General features: G+C 27.4%; 1 protein-coding gene across 1 annotated transcript; it reads right to left on the bottom strand.

The window, feature by feature from the left end:
* Positions 1-1,074: 1,074 nt before the first annotated feature.
* On the bottom strand, positions 1,075-18,864 carry LOC113386136 (dopamine N-acetyltransferase-like). The gene is made up of 8 exons (XM_026623937.1): positions 18,724-18,864; positions 13,925-14,191; positions 5,905-5,967; positions 5,849-5,869; positions 4,981-5,186; positions 3,606-3,806; positions 1,931-2,017; positions 1,075-1,161 (listed from the first exon to the last, which is right to left on the bottom strand). Exons 1-7 carry the CDS (start codon positions 18,811-18,813, stop codon positions 1,981-1,983), a joined length of 885 nt encoding a protein of 294 aa, XP_026479722.1. The 5' UTR covers positions 18,814-18,864; the 3' UTR covers positions 1,075-1,161; positions 1,931-1,980.
* Positions 18,865-19,312: the final 448 nt, after the last annotated feature.

Genomic DNA, 19,312 nt, shown 5'->3' with positions numbered 1-19,312 from the left:
AAAATACACATTTGAATCATAATAATAAATCAAACCAGATATAATTTGCATTTTTGTCTTAAGCTAAGTTGTAGAAACATCTGATATTTATAACAATCGACATGATAAATAAAAATAAGATTTTTGCAGCTACTAAAGTTTTTTCTAAGAGTTTGACTATTGTTCCAAGAGATTCTCTCTTGGATTTCTCAATATTTTATTTAAATAACATTTATACAATTGTATAATTTTAAACTAGTGTAAAATTATACCATTAATATAGTAAATTTTTGATTATTTAAATGTAAAGTATTATAATAAAATTAAGAAAAAAATATCAATAGACTATCAAACAAATCATGTATTTTTTTGAAAAAACCATGATCAACATGGTCGTACAATTAGGATTGTCACAAAACTTGATAACAATTTTAGCATATTTTCATATATATTTTAGTTAATATATAACATTTAGTATATGATTATATTTTCTAACATTTCATATAATATTTATATGCTTATTCAGTTATCACATTAAAATATTTCTGTTATACATATATGTATAATATGTACAACGTTATAACAATGAATGATGTACAATTTTTATATTAGAGACAAAAATGTTAAAATTTGTAACAAATAGGATAACCATCTGGTGTTGAGATCATTTAAAACTCACTTTAAAATTGATCAACAAGTATTCATACAAAAATATGTTTTGCAAAATTAAATTTTGAGTAACCTATATAATAACATTTTATAATAAATTTGAAAATATGTTTTTGATTGCCAATGATTATGGCAAATCAAATATATTCACATATAAAATTATCACCATCCATTTCATAGTATTATATTATCAATATATAAATTACATATACTTTAAATATAAATTTGTATGATATACTATGTATATCTCATCACGTACACCAAAACACTAACAAGATGAAAAATGTAGAAGAGTATGTTGAAAAAACAATAGCAAAACACTTTTTTCCGAATTTGTTATCATATTTTTCCAAATAGAGCTCGTATAAAAAATCAAATCAAAATGTCTTTCTTAAGCTAAAACTTGAACTGTTATTTATGATGTCACGAAAATTTCAAGTTACTTAGGATCAACTTTTTATGGAACTTCGCTTTCCGCAAAAAAGAAAGCTATAACAGGATCTTAATCATTTCCTAAAAATTAAAACAAATAAATTAAAAAAATATAAAAAATCATATTACAAAACAAATAGAAGTTAGTTACAAATAATAAAAAATAAAAATGTATACCTAGACAAAGCAAAATTTAAAGTAATGTTTTAACAGAGATAATTTTGAACATACTTTAATCTAAGATTTGATATTAATTAACAGAGAAAATATATTAATTATTTATTTATAAAAAAATCTAAAAAAAATCAATTTTCAAGTTTAATAAAGAGTCCGACGATGAGATACAAAATTGTTTAAAGAATATGAGTCTCGATTAAGACTAATTAATAAATTTACATAAGATATTATTTTCCTAACAATTGCTCATACCAATTTTCAACAGTGAGCCTTTTTTACTATTTTGCATCGATAATATTAATATTTTATAGCTAAACGTTGATTTCAAAACATTGGCCCCACGTTGGCCAATGGCCAATTTAGCATAAAAACAATAATAAATAATATAGCATATATTTTCATCAGCCCTTTAACATCTAAATTGCATTAATCGCTGGTTAAGAGTAAAATTTATTGAAATGAAGTTGGTATGATATTTAATATACATTATGCTACTGAGTTCTAACAAAAGAGTCTTCTGTTAAAATAAAATAAAGAGAAAAAAAGCACTTGGTATCCTAATTTATCAAATAATGTGATGTAGAGAGATTATATTTGCGTTAATAATATGCTCTAAATTTTTGCATCGTCGTTGGTTTTATGTAATATGAAATTAAATTATAAGCAAACCTACATGAAATAAAATGTCTCTTATGTTAGTCCACAGTTCACAGATATTTTGCCTTAGTGGTACAAAATGTTCAGTTTGGTTTTGCGTTTGCTGTGTGAAGAAAATAATAAATTAAAAATTATAGTCAATACATACAAATTTTTATAAATTAATTTGTGCAAATAAAATAACCTGTCTCACAAGAAATGTATAAAACACAAAACTTAATATTTAATTTAAGTAGGATTGATTGGAGTTAACAACGCATGCGACATCATAATATCGGTATATCATTTTACTGCTAATTAGAAACAAGTGCATTCTATTTAAATGCTAATCGAACAATTATTGTAGGTTATACTACAATAATATTTATATTTAGCCATTACTGTAGAAACACGCATTAAATGCATTAAAAATCAACATACATGCACAATCATAAAAGTAGTTTCTCAATATATCGAATTTCAAAGACAATTTTGGTAATCGAGTATTTTGAGTAAAATTAGTTTGAGATACTATTTTATAAATATTAACATAAATATGTGCATATTTAAATTATTATCTAGAATACCGGGTAAATCTGACAACAATATCACTATGCACCATTTATGTGATTATTTAATTCTTACACCTCAACAAAAATCTAACTTTCAAAGAAAGATACTGTTAAATAAATTGATAATTTAGTTTAGCGCAGTTTTCTCAGAAATTTCTTGAAACCTGATGTATGATCGCAATACATTAAACAATTACAATTAGTATAAATAAAAAAATTAGGTGTATTATTTTAAATGTAATATTTTTCTTGTTCAAGTTAATAAAAAAAATATGACCAATTATATTATACGTTGATGCACTTAACTGCTAAAGAAAAGCCACGTAAATTATTCATGTGAACCATGATAAAGATTATTAATTAAATTATGATAAATAAAATATTATTAATTAAAAAACATGTAAACTCTACAATCAGATCATTTTAGTCAGATTCTTCCTTATAAGCTCCCTATAAGCATTCGATTCCAAGCCCTCCCCATTCCCAATGCATTTCTTTTAGGCCAAATATTGTGACATACCAAATAATATCAGCAAACAAATTAATATTTAAAATAAATGTTAATTCACGTAGAAATTCAGATCATTTTGGCTAGCCTCTTCCATATATATATCATGCAATTGATTCCCATGCATTTCTTTTAGGCCAATAAATTATGTGACATACCAAAAAATATCAGCAAAGATTAGTATTTAAAAAATGTCAATCCATGTAAATTCTATATTCAAACCATTTTGGCTATTCAAACCATTTTTGGCTATATTATTCCATATAAGCATCATGCAATCGACTCCCAATGCATTTCTTTTAGGCCAATAAATTATTGTCACACACCAAAAAATTTCAGCAAATAAATTATTATTTAAAATAAATGTCAATCCATGTAAATTCTATAATCAGATTATTTTGTTAGATTTTTTCATATAATTCTATATAAGAATCAAGCAATCGAATCCCAATGTATTTTCTTAGGCCTATAAATTATCGTGACATACCAAATAATCCCAGTTAATATCAAATTAACGTTATAAAATATTTTTTTAAAGAATGAGATTATGTTAGCTTCGATGATGAAACACGTAACAGTCAAGTTAATATTTATGATTATATCATATTAATGATAATGGCAACAATAATTACTCTTCATCGACTCGATGAACAAAGACTTTGATTTCCAAATGTGGGGGCGGTGGGTTGAATACGGGTTTTCCGTCTTTGATGTACTGTGCATATGGCAAACTGTAGATGGAATGGAAACCGAGCCTTTCTGAGATAAGGGCCGTGAAATGGCTCGTACAATCCACTCGCAACATTTGAACGGCGTGATCTTTAGCATATTCGCTGGAACAAAATATAAATTATAATTAGCACCAATGTAATAAAAAATCTAAAAATAAATAAACAAACATTGAAAATGTATAAGGTAACATTTTTTCGTCACGTTTTAGCCCGCAATTCTGAGTCCATTTTGAAAATTCAAAAAGCGTTCGAAAGATATTGGTTGGGATCGACCTGATTAGTTGTTGGTAGAGATAGGCCGGGCCGTTTTCTTGTAATAAAGTGTTAAAAAAATTTTTTTTTACGATTTTTATTATATTTTTTTTGACGGTAGATACGATCATAGTCTTATAGATCATACTAATATTACGGCCCTACGACAACTCGTTTAATTTTGAAAATTCTTCAAAGTTTGCAAAAATTGGTATCGTTTTTTTGGTATCGCAGTTAATCAAACTAGACCTTTAATCGACGTTTTCTCAAAAACGCTTGAACTGTTTTCAGAAATTTAAAAGCCATTTGATGTATCACAATGAGAACTATAGTTTGTCAAGTTTGTGAGACGATCTGCCGAGCCGTTTCTTTGTAATTTGAAATAAGTGTTAAACTTTTCGTCCACATTTAAGCTCATTCTACCGAATCGATTTTAAAAAAAGCAAAAACTGTTTGAAAGATATTAGTTGAGAATATACTGATTAGTTTTAGGTGAAAATCTACCAAGGCGTTTACTTGTAATTGTTGAAAAAAAATTTAAACCGATTTTTATGGAACTTTTTTTGGCGATATATATCATGGTCTTATAGAACTTACTAAAATATTACGGCCTTACGACTAGTTTAATTTTAAAAGTTCATCAAAGTATTAGAAAATGAGTAGTTTCTTTGACGTTAATTAAAATTAAAATTAGTCAATTTACTTGGTATAACGATAGAGAACTTGGTCTTAATGACCATACTAAACCATTAAAGTCCTACGAAAACTGGTTCAATTATAAAAAATGTTGGTTTTGGAAAATTTTCTTTCAGAAAATACTCCGAGTTAACGTGTTCGTTCGTTTTCAATATTATGTAATAAATCCACTCGGAATACTTTTATTCACTCATAAGTTAATTTATTTTTGATTGATTAAGTCGATTATTTACACATATCGGGAAGTTCATGTAACTTGCCTTAAGGCAAAATACCTATACCAACTAGTTATAAAATTTATTAAACGAAGATTTTAAATTCGACTCACGCCGTGGCATCAGTCAGCGCCCTGGCAATTCCTCTGCCTCGCCAATTGCTATCGACCGACAGTATTGATATGTTCAAAACACGTTGCACATCAGGAAATTGGCCAAAAACATTGGCTTCTTGGCTCACATGGTGCAGGAGGGCAAGAATCTTGGCGAATTTTGGATTTGCGCAGTCCTTGGATGGATCCGATATCGTAGCTGCATCCTAGATTAAAAAAATCATTTTATATAATAGAAGAAAATTATAATTAATAATTTTTTTTACAAAAGTAAGATGAGTCAAAGTAGTCTAAATGCAGTTCATCACAATTGATCTTCAAAATTACTTTGAAATCATATGCGGTGACATTCACGGTTTTACTTCATGACAAGAATAATTATTCTTATATCATACAATTTTATAAACTTTGATCACATGGCAAACAATTATAGTGTTATGGTATAATCTCAGGTATAATTAAACAAAAAAAGAATATATACATATAATTTATTCATTTCCAGATATTTCATTTCGCAATTGCATTGTATATTATAATCTCCATTCTATGAAATAATAAATTCTGATTTCAGGATATGAAAGTTTGTTATTCGAATCAATCGGATACTTAATAAATTGCATTCAATTGACATTTTGACATGCCTTTCTTATCATAGATTTTAATTTTATTAAATATGAAATAATTCTTAGAAATGATTAATGTTTGTTCATTGCTTTTTATCATCTCTGTAATCGCACGATTACAGGTTGTTGCTAACTCCGATTGCTTTCAGTAATATGAGTAATAGCAACTTAGGAAAATAAAATTAAACCTTTGTATTTGAACTAAAATATTTATGTGTAATAATAAATTTAATAATTTTGCTTACTTCTCTTTCAGTAACACAGTTTATGACAACACGACGAGCTCACCGCGTTCACTCACAGCCATTAAAGAAACTCCTTTTTTCATAGATGTCAATGCATATTCTTCTAGTTCTATACATCGAAATAGAAATAAAAAAAAAAAAAATACAAACTAGCACGACTCTAAATTCAAATTTTGATTTATAGCGGACTATGCCAAAAATAAAAATACTGGAGATCAAATGGCCACCGGTCTCACGTGTTGTGGTCACCAGGAATAATTTTGGCCATTGCAAAATATTGCTTTGACAATCCAAATTAGTGAAATTTAGATTGCCAAAACATGTACTTCTTAAAAGAGTACAAAATTAAAATGTGACATAAACGTTTTTCATATTTTAATATGCATCGTTTTTAAAATATCGTTAGACTCCAAAACATATAATGATCATGCAGCTTACCCTTTTCTTACACTTGGGGTCTACTGGACCCCAACGTTACCTTTCACGAGGTCGCCCATTTCCGAGCATTTTCAGACTTTTAAATTATTCTACCTTCAAAGATTTATGCTGTAGCATTGTAAATAGATCAAAATTTATTTTCATTTTTATAATTTCGTTGAAACACCGCTGGGGTCTCCTGGACCCCGTATGAGAAGCTTTAAATGCGAATTTCGAAGCAAAAATTGTAACTAATTTTTTTCTCAAACTAAACAACTAATCTTCTCTCTTTTTTATATATGTAGCAAATATATATTATTGAATAAAAAATCTGATGATTTTCAAAACCGTTACTGTTAAAATCGGCTGCGCCTTAATTTGTCATTTTATAAGATAACTCGGCCTGAAATTTGGAATATGATGCAGTAAATGAAGTCACAAATGAAATTTGTAATGTTTTCTTCGATAAAGTACTTCATATTGAAAATAATTTTTTGAAAGTTTTACTCTTAATTCAAAACCTTACCAAGAAATATAATCGTTACCAAAACTAACACCAACCATATTAAATTTCGCATTACAAAGATATAAAAAGTTAAATATTACAAGAAAGTACAACTTATATGTGCTTAATGATACAGTCAAATTAAAATGCTATTAATCATTCACAAAGCAACATTCATAAATTACTTTTATGAAACTTAATTGTTATTAAGATTAATGTGTTTTGTCACTGCTATTTTCCTATTAATTAATACGCATTAGTTTAGTTGAAACTAGTGGTGTATGGCATCATGCCTTAAAACAAATTGCTGGAATTCCACTGTATAAAATATTCGAGAATATTAAATGTTTTTTTACTAATATTTATAAAATTATAAAAACTAATAGCAGTGTTAAAATTAATTATTTGAAGTAAATAGTGAGTTTTAGAACTATAGCTAGAATTAGAATTAAATTTATAATCATTGAATTCGGATGCTCCGTTCTCCCAAAAACTCTGTTTCTATTTTCTGCACTCTTTGCTCCGTATCTCCGAAATGGCTGGACCTGCCTTTGCCAAAAACTAATCAGCATATCTATCTATCAATAGGAATCGAATGTTTTTTAAACCATTCAATCAGTTGATCCGTGCGCCTGAAAATGTGGACAAAAGACTGTATCCATACGTACATACACACACATAATTTTTTCTGATGTATGCCAAAATCAGAAACCTTCAAAATGTGAAAAAATGCAAATTTTCAATTTGATTTTTGGACGATTACAATATCTTACCCTACGGGTAAAAATAGTAAAAAGCGTTTAGATATTTTCAATCTATTGTAAATTTGTATTGTTATTGAAAGATTTTCACAACCAAATAATAGTAAAAGAAAGATAATAAATTAAAGAGTTTAAATACTTGACACTTAAATAAACCATACAATGTAATCTAGACTATACAATTATATTGATAAAATTGGTCAACTTTGATAGTCAAAAGCAAGTATTTTACTTTAATTAATTTATTTAACACAGTAAAGATTATTGGCTTAACTAATGGATTGGATATACAAAAAAAAAACAATGATTACTCTTACTGTCAATCCTCTCGCATGAATCGGTATCCCGTCAACCTTGAGGAACGATTTACAAGTTATTGTTAATTCAAGAGTTCAAGGGAAAGATAACGATAGATGATCACATTTACATCCATCCAATTTTTTGAAACAATAAAATAAATGACATATGTAACTATAATTATAACTTTCGTTAAAAAAAAATAACTAACATATAAAAACCACATTACAACGAAAATCAAACCTATAAAATCCAAAATTAGGTAACATTATTATGAGACATAATTAGCATTCGAAAACAGATCTTCATTTATAAAACTATAATATTTCTATCTGGTCATACGGTATAGAGCTTTGGAGCTGTTCCTCAAATCTAATGTTGCATTGATACAGCGGGCCCAAACAAAACTACTTATTGTCAGAAGGATGACAGGTGCACCCTGGTACGTGACCCCTAGAACTCTGCATAAGGATCTGAATGTGCTATATATTGAAGACTTTTTAGAAACAAGATTCACTAATCCACATCACAAATAGAAATTCACCCCAATTCACTCGGGCTTCGCTGCTCCTTCAATCAGAATTTAGTGACTTAAAACATTATGAACTATTACTGGGGTAACTACTATCAATAGTTATATTTAACTGATGTAAATCCAAATAACTCATAGAATGTAATAAATTTTCTAATTTTTATTGATAAGAGAAACTAGTGGTGCATGGCATCGTGCTTTAAAGCAAATTGTTGGAACTTCCCGTATCAAAAACTAAAATTTTTAAAAAAGATTCAATTTTCTTTTGAAACTCTAAAAAAAAATCGATTTTTGAGATTTTTAAAATTTTTGAAAAGAATTTACCTTTGTGAAAAATTTGATTTTTTTTTTACACTTTGAAATATTTTGAAAATTCTGAACTTTTTTTCAAAGCAATCGCGATTCGTTAGCTACGTAGAAACAAAATAAAAAAGCTCGATTATTGAAGGAAAATCAACACATTCGCTGTCTTTCCGCTCTTCATTTAATTTGTCGAACTTCTTCTTCTTTTTGTTGGTTGGATAATATCATCATCACATTCATCACTATCTTCGGTGCGAATAGTAATTTCGTAAAATTTGTCTGTACGAATGTCTATTTGAAACTCATTTTCACTACTGCTTAATTTACAAAATTTACTAGTCGTTTTGCCATATTTAAAAGCGCTCGGTCGTTTTAATATAAAAAAAAGACTATATAGCAAAGAAAAAGGCTAAATATCCTACTAAAATAACTTAAATTATTTTCAAAATACAACACTGTTTATTACTGCTATATGTAATTTATTCAACTTTTCGATGCAAACTGAGTCATTGTTTATAAAATACCCTGTGCCTCACAGAGTATGTTTGTCCACTCAGGTGGACAGCCGTCCCCAAAGAGTTAATAAAAAAAAGATGTAACCGTTTCTCTGGTAATAGTAAAGTCAGCCGATTTCAAAAAATTGCTTAAAATAGTATCGTTAAAAATATCTACTAAATATTTATTACGAAATTTCTGGAAATGAATGCAAATTAACAAGAATAAAAATAGTATTGAAACAAAGGTGCAAATTAGCAATCATAAAAATAATATTCAGCAATTATTCATTATTCGATCAGCTGATAATTGATTATCTATTACGCAAAGACGTTTATAAATACCAGTTTAGCTCGAAATATGAATAATAATTAGTATTTAACGATTGCAATGCAAGTTCATACATATAATTAACCGTATGAATTAAACGCTTGCAGAATAAAACATAATGCAAGCGATGTCTGCAAGAGAACCTTGAAATCGAGCACGCAGTGGCTGATGTCGATAATATTATGAAATGAGTGATCATTTCAATAAATCTGCGATCTGAAGTTCTAGGTCACCCTCATTATGCAGCCGGTAGAATTCTACGACCGTCTTGCTTGGTGCAGTTCGGAAAACTAGTTTTGTAAATATGAAATAATAAAACTACTGCTGCCGTGACGAACAGATGATTGGCAAATCGATTGTCAAGTGCAAGGCGAAATCGCCCACACCAGATTTAGACTCATTATCAGTCTAGAAACTATGAAACTAGATATTTATGCATAATGAAGTAATTAATGAGAATTCAGAGAAATCATTAAATTATTCGAAATGCAATTCTCTATCAATTTCGATATCAAACATTATTTTGATAATGAAATGCCTACTGATAATATTTGGGGGCGTCCATTAATCACCTGAGGTATTTTGGGGAGGAGGGGGTTTGACAAAACATCACGAAAATCACGTGGGGAGGAAGGGGTATAATGAGATATCAAGTGTAATTATTTTTGAACTGATTTTTTTCTAAATCAAAAATTTTCAAAAAAATGAAAAATTTTACAGTTTTTTCACGTAAATAAAAATGCACGTGATGTTGGTGGAGGAAGGGGGTTAATTTGAATATCACCACGTACCATCAGGGGGAGGGGGGATCCAAAAATCGCTCACGTGATTAGTGGACGCACCCTTTGATACTTTTTTCCAACAGTTCTAATTATTTTTTTCTTTTCCATACTTTTTCTAATTTTAATTCCAAATTATTTTAACATTTTTCTACCCTAATTATTTTATCATTACAATTATTTTCATATTAAATTCTTTTTTTGATACTGCCCTTAATTATTATTTTCCAGATAGGGACTCAAATAAAATTGCATAACGGATATTTAAAGGATTTTTTTTACCATCAAAAGAATCTCAAGATCTACAAGCCTTAAATAACTATCTCCAATATTATAACATTTTTCTTCAAGTTATTGTATTAGATAATATTAACATTAGGCTTAATATTGTGTTAGAATTATATTTTACTCTAATTAATTCAATTAAGATAATTTATTTTCTGTAATTACTAAATTTAATCCTGTATCCGCAATTTAAATATAAATAAATAAATAAATTTATTACAATTTCATTATGATTGATATTTCATTCATAATAAATGCGTGTTTAAAATACTGATATAGCAAACCAGCTGATTTGATGCGGTCGTTTTTGGTTAATGTCTATTTAAATATCAAACATAAAGGCTAAATTTATATATTTTTCTGTTTATTAAAAAGATGTTTTTATAGCGAAAAATTCGATTGCAAACATTCGATATTAAAATTTCGGTGATCCACGGTTTAAAAAACTGATAATAAGCATCTTTTTCAAAAAACATAATATTCAAATAATATAAAGTATGCTAGAATTTGTTTATTTAATACTAGGTTTATGACTAAATCATAGCTATTAAAATTTTCTGGGGCAATTTTTATCAAGTATACTGAGCATCGTCGAGTCTCATATAAGGAGTACGTGCCAACTGCAAAGTAGTAATAAAACGAAGTCCAATTTAATGTGGGTAATTACTTTTTTGCTAAATAACGTGGATTTATAGATGGAAACCTATCCTGTCTCCACGTGTATTTTGGAAATGATATTGCTATCTATATTTTCAAGAAAAAATGGATGTCACTGCTGTTGACATCAAGATTTCCGAGCAATGCCGAACCGGGAACCTCTGATTCGAAGTTCTGCTCTATTCATGAGCTCTCACTACCAAAACTCGGGTACTTAATACCAAAGTAAAATAATTTTAAATACCAGAGTAAAATAATTTTAGATTTTTCGGAAGCTATTTTGCATTTTACAGTAATCATTTTGATAAAATATGAAAAATCTATATTAAATTATTGATAATATGTACTGTTATTTGTTGTTATAAATAATGATAACTAAGCAGGCTACAAATATTAATAGCATTTATCAAAAAATCTTTATAAAGCCTATTTAAAAATTTAAGTTGAAAGAATATGCTTCAATGTTATTTAGAATAATGCGCATCTTTATCAACACGAGTTTAAAACCACAAATAAATCAAATGTTTCAATTATACTCATTAATGACATTCTAATGATGTCCAAGCAATATGACAAAGAAAGGTGAATACATTAATTTCATATAAAAATCATATAATACTTTAGATTATAATGCATTTTATAATCATTACCACATAATTACCTCTTATCGTTTATACGATAATTGTAACCATTCAATCAATCATTTCTAAAGTCAATAAAAAGTCGCAGATTTGCTATTGCGATGATTTATAATATTGATAATACTTTTATGTCGACCATTTCAATGCAAATAAATAATATTTTCAATCGTTTCTTGAAAGTTCATTTCGCCATCGTTTTATTTCACTGCCATTTAGACCATGAACCTCAGAAACATTTTTTTTATTTCACTCGAGATTGAGCCATCATTATTCAAAACATGCGAAATAACAAAGGTGTCTAAAAGTTGTCATATATAAAATTTAAACAACTATTAGGGACTTTGATTAGGTATTAGTAAAAAAAATTCAAGGACATCTATTTTAAAATATACCTTGATTAATTTTTAATATATTTGAATAACCAAATGAATTTGTTGAATTATGGGATTCGTGTTATAAAAAATATATAAATTCTCTTGAAATTTCAGTAATACCTTCGTTTGAAATTTTAAAGATTTTTTTTTAACTCATCCGCAAACTGAAGTTGATTCATTTAATACGATCAATTTTGAAAATGTCATTTCGTCTCATTTAATTCCGAAGAAGAAGAAGTTCGTTTTCGCGAAAAAATCTGATTTGATAATTTCATGTTTCTCGACGTTTCATAATTTCTGAATCTGAGGTGATGTGACCCCATGAAATTTTTCATTAGTCAGATTATTTAATTATTATAGAGTGATAATAATTAGATTTGAAATAAAGTATAAAACTTGCAAAAAAGATTCTACCTTTAATTTTACAAGAATCTAGTAAGAACCTGGTGCAAACCTAATAAGCATCCACCTGGAATCCAATGAGAATTCAGCCCAGAGTATAAGATAATTCTAATAAGAGACTAATAAGAATAACTGAGGAAAAATTCGAAAATAAACTAAGAACTAAGAAACTACGTAAAATTTGATGATAGTAGTGCTAGTAAATAAATAAATTCAACAAAATTTTGAATCAGGGCTGCGTTTTTAGGATATACAAGCGCGTATTTGTGCATTATAATTAAATAATTACAAATATTATAAATGTGTTTGAGAGGTATCAATTGGATATTGCATAGATTAGTTTTAAGTGAAAGCGAACACTACATTTTAGGTAGAAACAGTTAAAATTTTTATTTAAATAGCCAAATTTCAATTTTGGTTGATCAAAACAATTATTACACATGTCGGGAAATTCATGCAAGTTGTCACTTACATCTTTTTGCCTCATTGTAGCTTTGAATTAACATCCGCTTGTTAAAAATAAATGAATGATGGAAATATATATTGCAAGTGATATTTGAGTCGTTTACATCAAAATTCATTAAAACTAGTTACTGCAATTAAATTTAAACTCATAGAGTTTCATCATATTTGTTAAATATTAGAATATAGAGCAACCGCGTATATTATACTATTTCTCTCGCATTGTGTTTTCAAATTCTTTGGTAAATAATTTAAATATTAATGAAATCGATCATTAATAGGAGAGTAATTTTGATAATTAGATTACTTAAATTGATTTTTAATCAATCAAAAGCTATAAAGGTATAATGATAATATTATTTCATATGAAAATGGCTTGGGTGGTAATAATAATAAACCAGTTTTTGGTAATCCTTCTGGTAATAAATGGAAGAAATACATAGCAATAATATCGTCATATATGGAGAAATGAGAAATGGAGCATATATGGCATAGATAAAATTTAGTAGTGCTCCAGAAATTCTACGCTTGATCAAATCTACTATCAAAAAATTTTGCCAAATATCTCCAGAATACTACTCCAGAACTTCTACGCTAGTTCAAATCTACTATCAAAAATTCCGCCAATTTATCTTTGCTTAATTTATTTGTAGAAAGTGAAAATTCGACATCAGAACTGCTTGATGTTGGAATTGGCCATGGCTGGGATCGAACCAGCGAATCCGGGACTAGTTGTGCTATCCCACGTCCGAACTGATTACGCCACCACTGGCAGATATGTATGAAAATATAATAATCACCCCAATAATAACGACAGTTATGACTTTTACTTACCGGTCATCTTCTTTGGAAAGCAGGCCCATGTTAACATTGAGCGGTTCGTCCCTGAAGAAGTATTTCCTGAGGTGTTCCAGTGCTCGTTCGTGATGTTCAACTGTCAAAGGCTGAATACTGTACGCCTCTGTGGTGATGGCGCCAGAGACGGACTCCATCCTTTTTGTGAGGGCGTGGCCGGCAGGCTGCTGTTCTCGGGATTCATTTTGTATTCCACCCGGTGACATTATGGACAAACTTGCCAAATTCGTGGGCAGTGCGTCTCCCAGCTATAACAGAGATTAATTTTTTAAGCAAAAATTGAACTGATTTTTTTGTTCTGTATCCAATAGAGGAAAACCAGTGAGGTGGCAAAAGTTGAATATAATAATGAAAGTATACGTCGATGTCTTTGTTGATGTTTAATGTTTCTGCAAATAACTTGAACCAAGTAGAATTTTAAAACTATGTACATTTCCTAAGAAATGAAGAAAATTACAGTAAATTAAGAAATTAAGCAAATTTTAAAAGATTTTTTTTCGGTGTTCTTTGTAATTTTTGCGGGTAAAAAGAGTGTATTTTTTATATTTACTGTTATAGCAACGTAGTTGTCCATGTAGGGTGTAATATCTCTTCGCCATGGGGATAACATTTAATTAGACAAAAATATTTTGAGGTAATGATTAAAAAAGTTGCCCGACCATTGATCTACCATAGGTAAAATATTCTCAACAATGAAACTAAAATAATTTATATATGTATATAGTTATTAAAATATTAAATACATAATTTAATATTGGATGCAGAAGAAAACATTTACTATACCTATGTGAATAAAGTTATTATCAAAGGAGTTTAAATTAAATTAATAATAAAAGTTATTTATATATAAAATTTAGATATATAAAAATTTATAATTATGGCTATGTTATTAAATTTTTTTCTGAAATACTAAAATAGACATAACTCAATAATAACTATTCTATATATAGTTTTATGTCTATTTTCAAGAATTTGTTTGAAATGTGATTTCTTGTTCGAGTAATAAAAAATCTATTTTTGCCATATTGAATATTGAAACAAAACTGTGTTCGAGAGATCGAATACTAAAATATAAAATATAAATCGCCAGTAATTTTTGGAGTAATTAAAATGTGGAATTAAAGTAAAGGAAAAAAGTAACTAAAAGTATGAAATTCTAATATGAAAGTTTCTGATGCATACATAAAAGCTAAACTATTATAATAATTAATTTTGAAATTATAACATATTTTCGTACTATAAAAAGCAAATTGCGATGTGAACTAATTTACACAGGATTAAGTTCTATTAAAATTTGTAATGATTTATTCTGCACATGCGTTCTAAAAAATCACATACAAAAATGAAAATTCATTGATGAAGAATATACATTTTGAGAATTGAATTAATTTTGGAAATTAATTTACAGTAGACTCTACACGTAGTTATCAATTTAATCTAATTACACTTTTAATTAAATTAAATATAAGAATTCAAGTAATAGTCTAAAAGTTGGACAAAATTTTTGATAAACAACTATGCAAAACTAAATGCAAAATGTAACATTTGCATGTAGTTTTTTTATTGATATGAACTATTTTTCACATTTTAAATAAAAAAAACAAGATCAGATTACACAAAACATTAGTTCAAATTTGATGGTATCGTTATTATTTATCATCAAAAGCCTTCGATCAAAATAGAAAAGCAACAAACAGATAAATATAAAGTTTCAATAAACATCAAGAAGCAACATCAAATAGAACTCGAGAGCAATAATATAGAGATTCGTTGGGTTTCGAATAGATTAAATGTTTTGGAAAATCTCCAAAGAAGCTGAATTAATATTAGTATCATATGTTTATATTAGAAAATATATGTCCCACATTTAATTACTCGTGGATACAAAAATTGTAAACAATTACTAAAGCATGAAAACCATTTGCTCAATAAAAACTATCGACAGCCTGTTTTGGCGTCTGGTCAAAATCAATCACAATCTGAGTATCATATGAAACATCAGTGGATTTCATATATTTATAACATTATTATCAAATTGTGCGCTTGAAATAATTTATATATATAAATTTCAATCGATACTAACAGTTATTTAATTGATGACGCATTTAAACAAATGATTAAATGAAGAGTTTTGTTTTCGAACAAATATTATTACACGTAATAATTTATATACTTGTTTATATAATGATTTTTTTAATATACATGTTTATAGCATTAGTGAAATTTTTGGAAATCTAGTCGACAAATACTTGGCAATTCTCTATAAGCACCTAAAGATTATTTTCTAATCAAATCAATTTAAGACTAAAATGATTAAAATTTATTTTCGTATGTTTTAATTATTTTGCGTATATGAATACGTAGGAATAAATAGTATACCTGTTAACAATCTTTAGAAAAAATAAATAAATACTTGATTTGATTTAAATACATTCGAATCTATATAGAGTAGGTATATATCTTATTTTAATAATAATTTAAATGTTTACAAACCGTTTTGAATGTGAGAAGAGTATTTGTACCTGGTAATGAGTTTTCAATTACAAGTTTGGCAAATGAAAAATCGCAATAGACAATTCTTTTGAAGTTAATAAAAATAAATGGTTAATAAAAAACTAGTTTTATGGGCGAAGTGGATGACTAATGAAACTTTATCAACAACGTGTGTTATATAATATTTGGCATGTTACTATCTATAAAAAATAAATAACAAAAACAAAATCAAAAAACAAAAAATAAAACATTCGATTATATCAAAAATAGTAAGTTCGATATTGCTCTAATGTATAATATCATAACGTATTAAAAACAAAAAAACAAAAATAGTCTAATATTAGGTTTTACTGTTTCCAACTTTCTCTACATTTTTTATACCTATTTTGGCAATTTGATTGTCAAAGAACTAAAAATTAAACCAGCGTTCATTCATTTTAGGCCACCTCCATTAACACTTATACAAGAGCAATTTTTAAATAAATTCTAAATCTTATATTTTTGTATCATAAAAGTAATTAAACTTTATAGCAGCTAGCATTTATTTGTTATAATAGGAATAAAATTTATCTCATTTACTTAAATCCTTCAATGTCAAGAGTAAGATGGCCATTATCTGGTATTGAAGACTTGTTTGGTCTTCGTTTAAAATCGCACTCTTGTGTTAACTCCTTATATAAATAATATTTAACAAACATTAAAATGAATATAAAACGATCTAAAACATTGAACAATTTTATCAAAATATATTTCAGACAACTGTTAATATTAGAGAGATCTACTATTTGGATTATAAAGAAACTCCAAAGATCAAAATGCTAAGAAAATTAGTATCTAAGGTTGTGGTTTGTACAAACAAATATTTTATTTTCGACTTCATCGTATTTGCATACATTATTATACGACTGGCATCATTGTTGCATTCGTGAATACTTAGAATAAATATTTATGACTTTATTGATTTAAAACGTCATTTAGTGAGCAATAAAATTCTGATATTGACAGTTCAATAACGTGATTGATTCGATAAAATTAATAGTAAGTCGTAAAATTCTTTTGGCACCTTTATTTGGCGCATTTGAATTACTGATATTAAACAAATGTGACATGAATCCAAAATGACTCAAAAAATGTTTGTTTAGTGAAAAAACTGATGTTTTGACATCAATATTAGTAAATAATTTTAGAATTTATGGTAATAATAAATAGCCACATAGTATGAATTCCTACTTAAATTTTATATCATGTGAAAGAAATGAAAGCTATAATTATCAATAGCGGTTATCAGAAAAAGAAAACAACCCTGAAAATCTTTATGTTTTTTGATCAAGAAAAAAGTACTACTATAAAAAGTATTTTAAATAATAGTTATTTTAAAAATAATTAAAAGACAGTTACAAAAAGGAAATATTTTGTTTGAATTTTGATGACTATTATTTTCGAATAATAACACTTTAATGAGAAAAAATTACTGGATAAGGAGAAAAAAGCTCTTAAGATCATTCTATATATTTACAGGTACAATGGTTTTATAGGATCAAAATCGTTCTTGTGTTGGAACCATAAAAATCTGTTTATTAACTTTATTTCCCGTAGGGTAAGTTATTGTAACCGTCCAAAAATCAAAATTGAAAATTTTTGCATTTCTTCACGTTTTGAAGTTTTCTCAGCATTATGGCTTACCTCAGAAATTTTTTTTGAATATCTAAAATAATTCAAATTTTAATTTTACTTCTAGCTAAAGTTCAATAGCTTACTTATGTACTTCAAATTATTAATTTAAACTTTGCTATTTAGTTTATATAATTCTTATACATATTAGACAATGTTCTTAATTTTAGATTAGATTGGTTAAATTCTGTTTATTCACTTGTCTGTAAAGATATAAGTTAAAACATTTAATAATCTGTTTGAAAACATTTAATATTTCTCAAATATTTTATTACCGTACGGGAAGTTCCAGCAATTTGTCTTAAGGCACGATGCCATTCACCACTATAGTTATTTTAAGCTTTGGATGTAGATTTACGAAATTAATGTTTCTCATGTCAAAGTTTCAAAAAACGAATTTTACCATAAATTAATTTTTAAAAATCGTTTAAAAAGATAAAATTTATTTTAAGATCATGGTAAGTAGATAAGCATATTTTATATCATTTTGTAAATAATCAAATAATTTAATGAAAAAACGATGTAATCATGATAATTGTATTTTTATGTCCATCCCATTTGAAAAATAAAACAAATAAATTACCAAAAAATATTAATTTATAAATAAGCTCCATACCGTATATCTAGATCTAAGATCTTGAGACGCCTTTTCAAAACTCTCTCCATCTTTAATATTCATAACAGAGGGTTGCATTTGCACTGCCATTTTGATATTTTTTCTCAAAAGCACCTCAAATTGAAAATCACAAGTATAAACCTTTTCTTGTAACCACTTACACCACAAAATGAGATTTTTTGTTATTTATACGAAATTGAAATTTTCTATCTTGAATAGAGATAGATTGGAATCACTTTCTTAAAAATTTCGTTTGCAATTAATTTGGATTCGACCCGCAAACTCGAATAGATGAAGCGAAACTGTACCTCGTATTTGGTATATGCTTGTTTTTATACGTTCGTCCATGTGTTGGTGATCATTGTAAATGTGTGCGTCTTCTGATATGTACATATTTATATAAACGACGACATTTACATACACATATTCTTCAATAGTGGAAGCGACCGAGGGACCGACGTACGCAATTTGACACAGGATATTGTTTATAATGGTCTTATACTACTTATCAATAAAACCTTGAAGTTTAATAAAAAATTGAATTATGTGATCAAGATGGAATTAAGTTGCCGGAAAAAATGGAACAATG

The sequence above is a fragment of the Ctenocephalides felis genome, unplaced genomic scaffold (genome assembly GCF_003426905.1).
Source record: "Ctenocephalides felis isolate EL2017-DRISC unplaced genomic scaffold, ASM342690v1 CF-g0.4_SCAFFOLD_03571, whole genome shotgun sequence".
Taxonomy (NCBI): Eukaryota; Metazoa; Arthropoda; class Insecta; order Siphonaptera; family Pulicidae; genus Ctenocephalides; species Ctenocephalides felis.
This window is presented reverse-complemented; position numbering and strand designations above follow the sequence as displayed.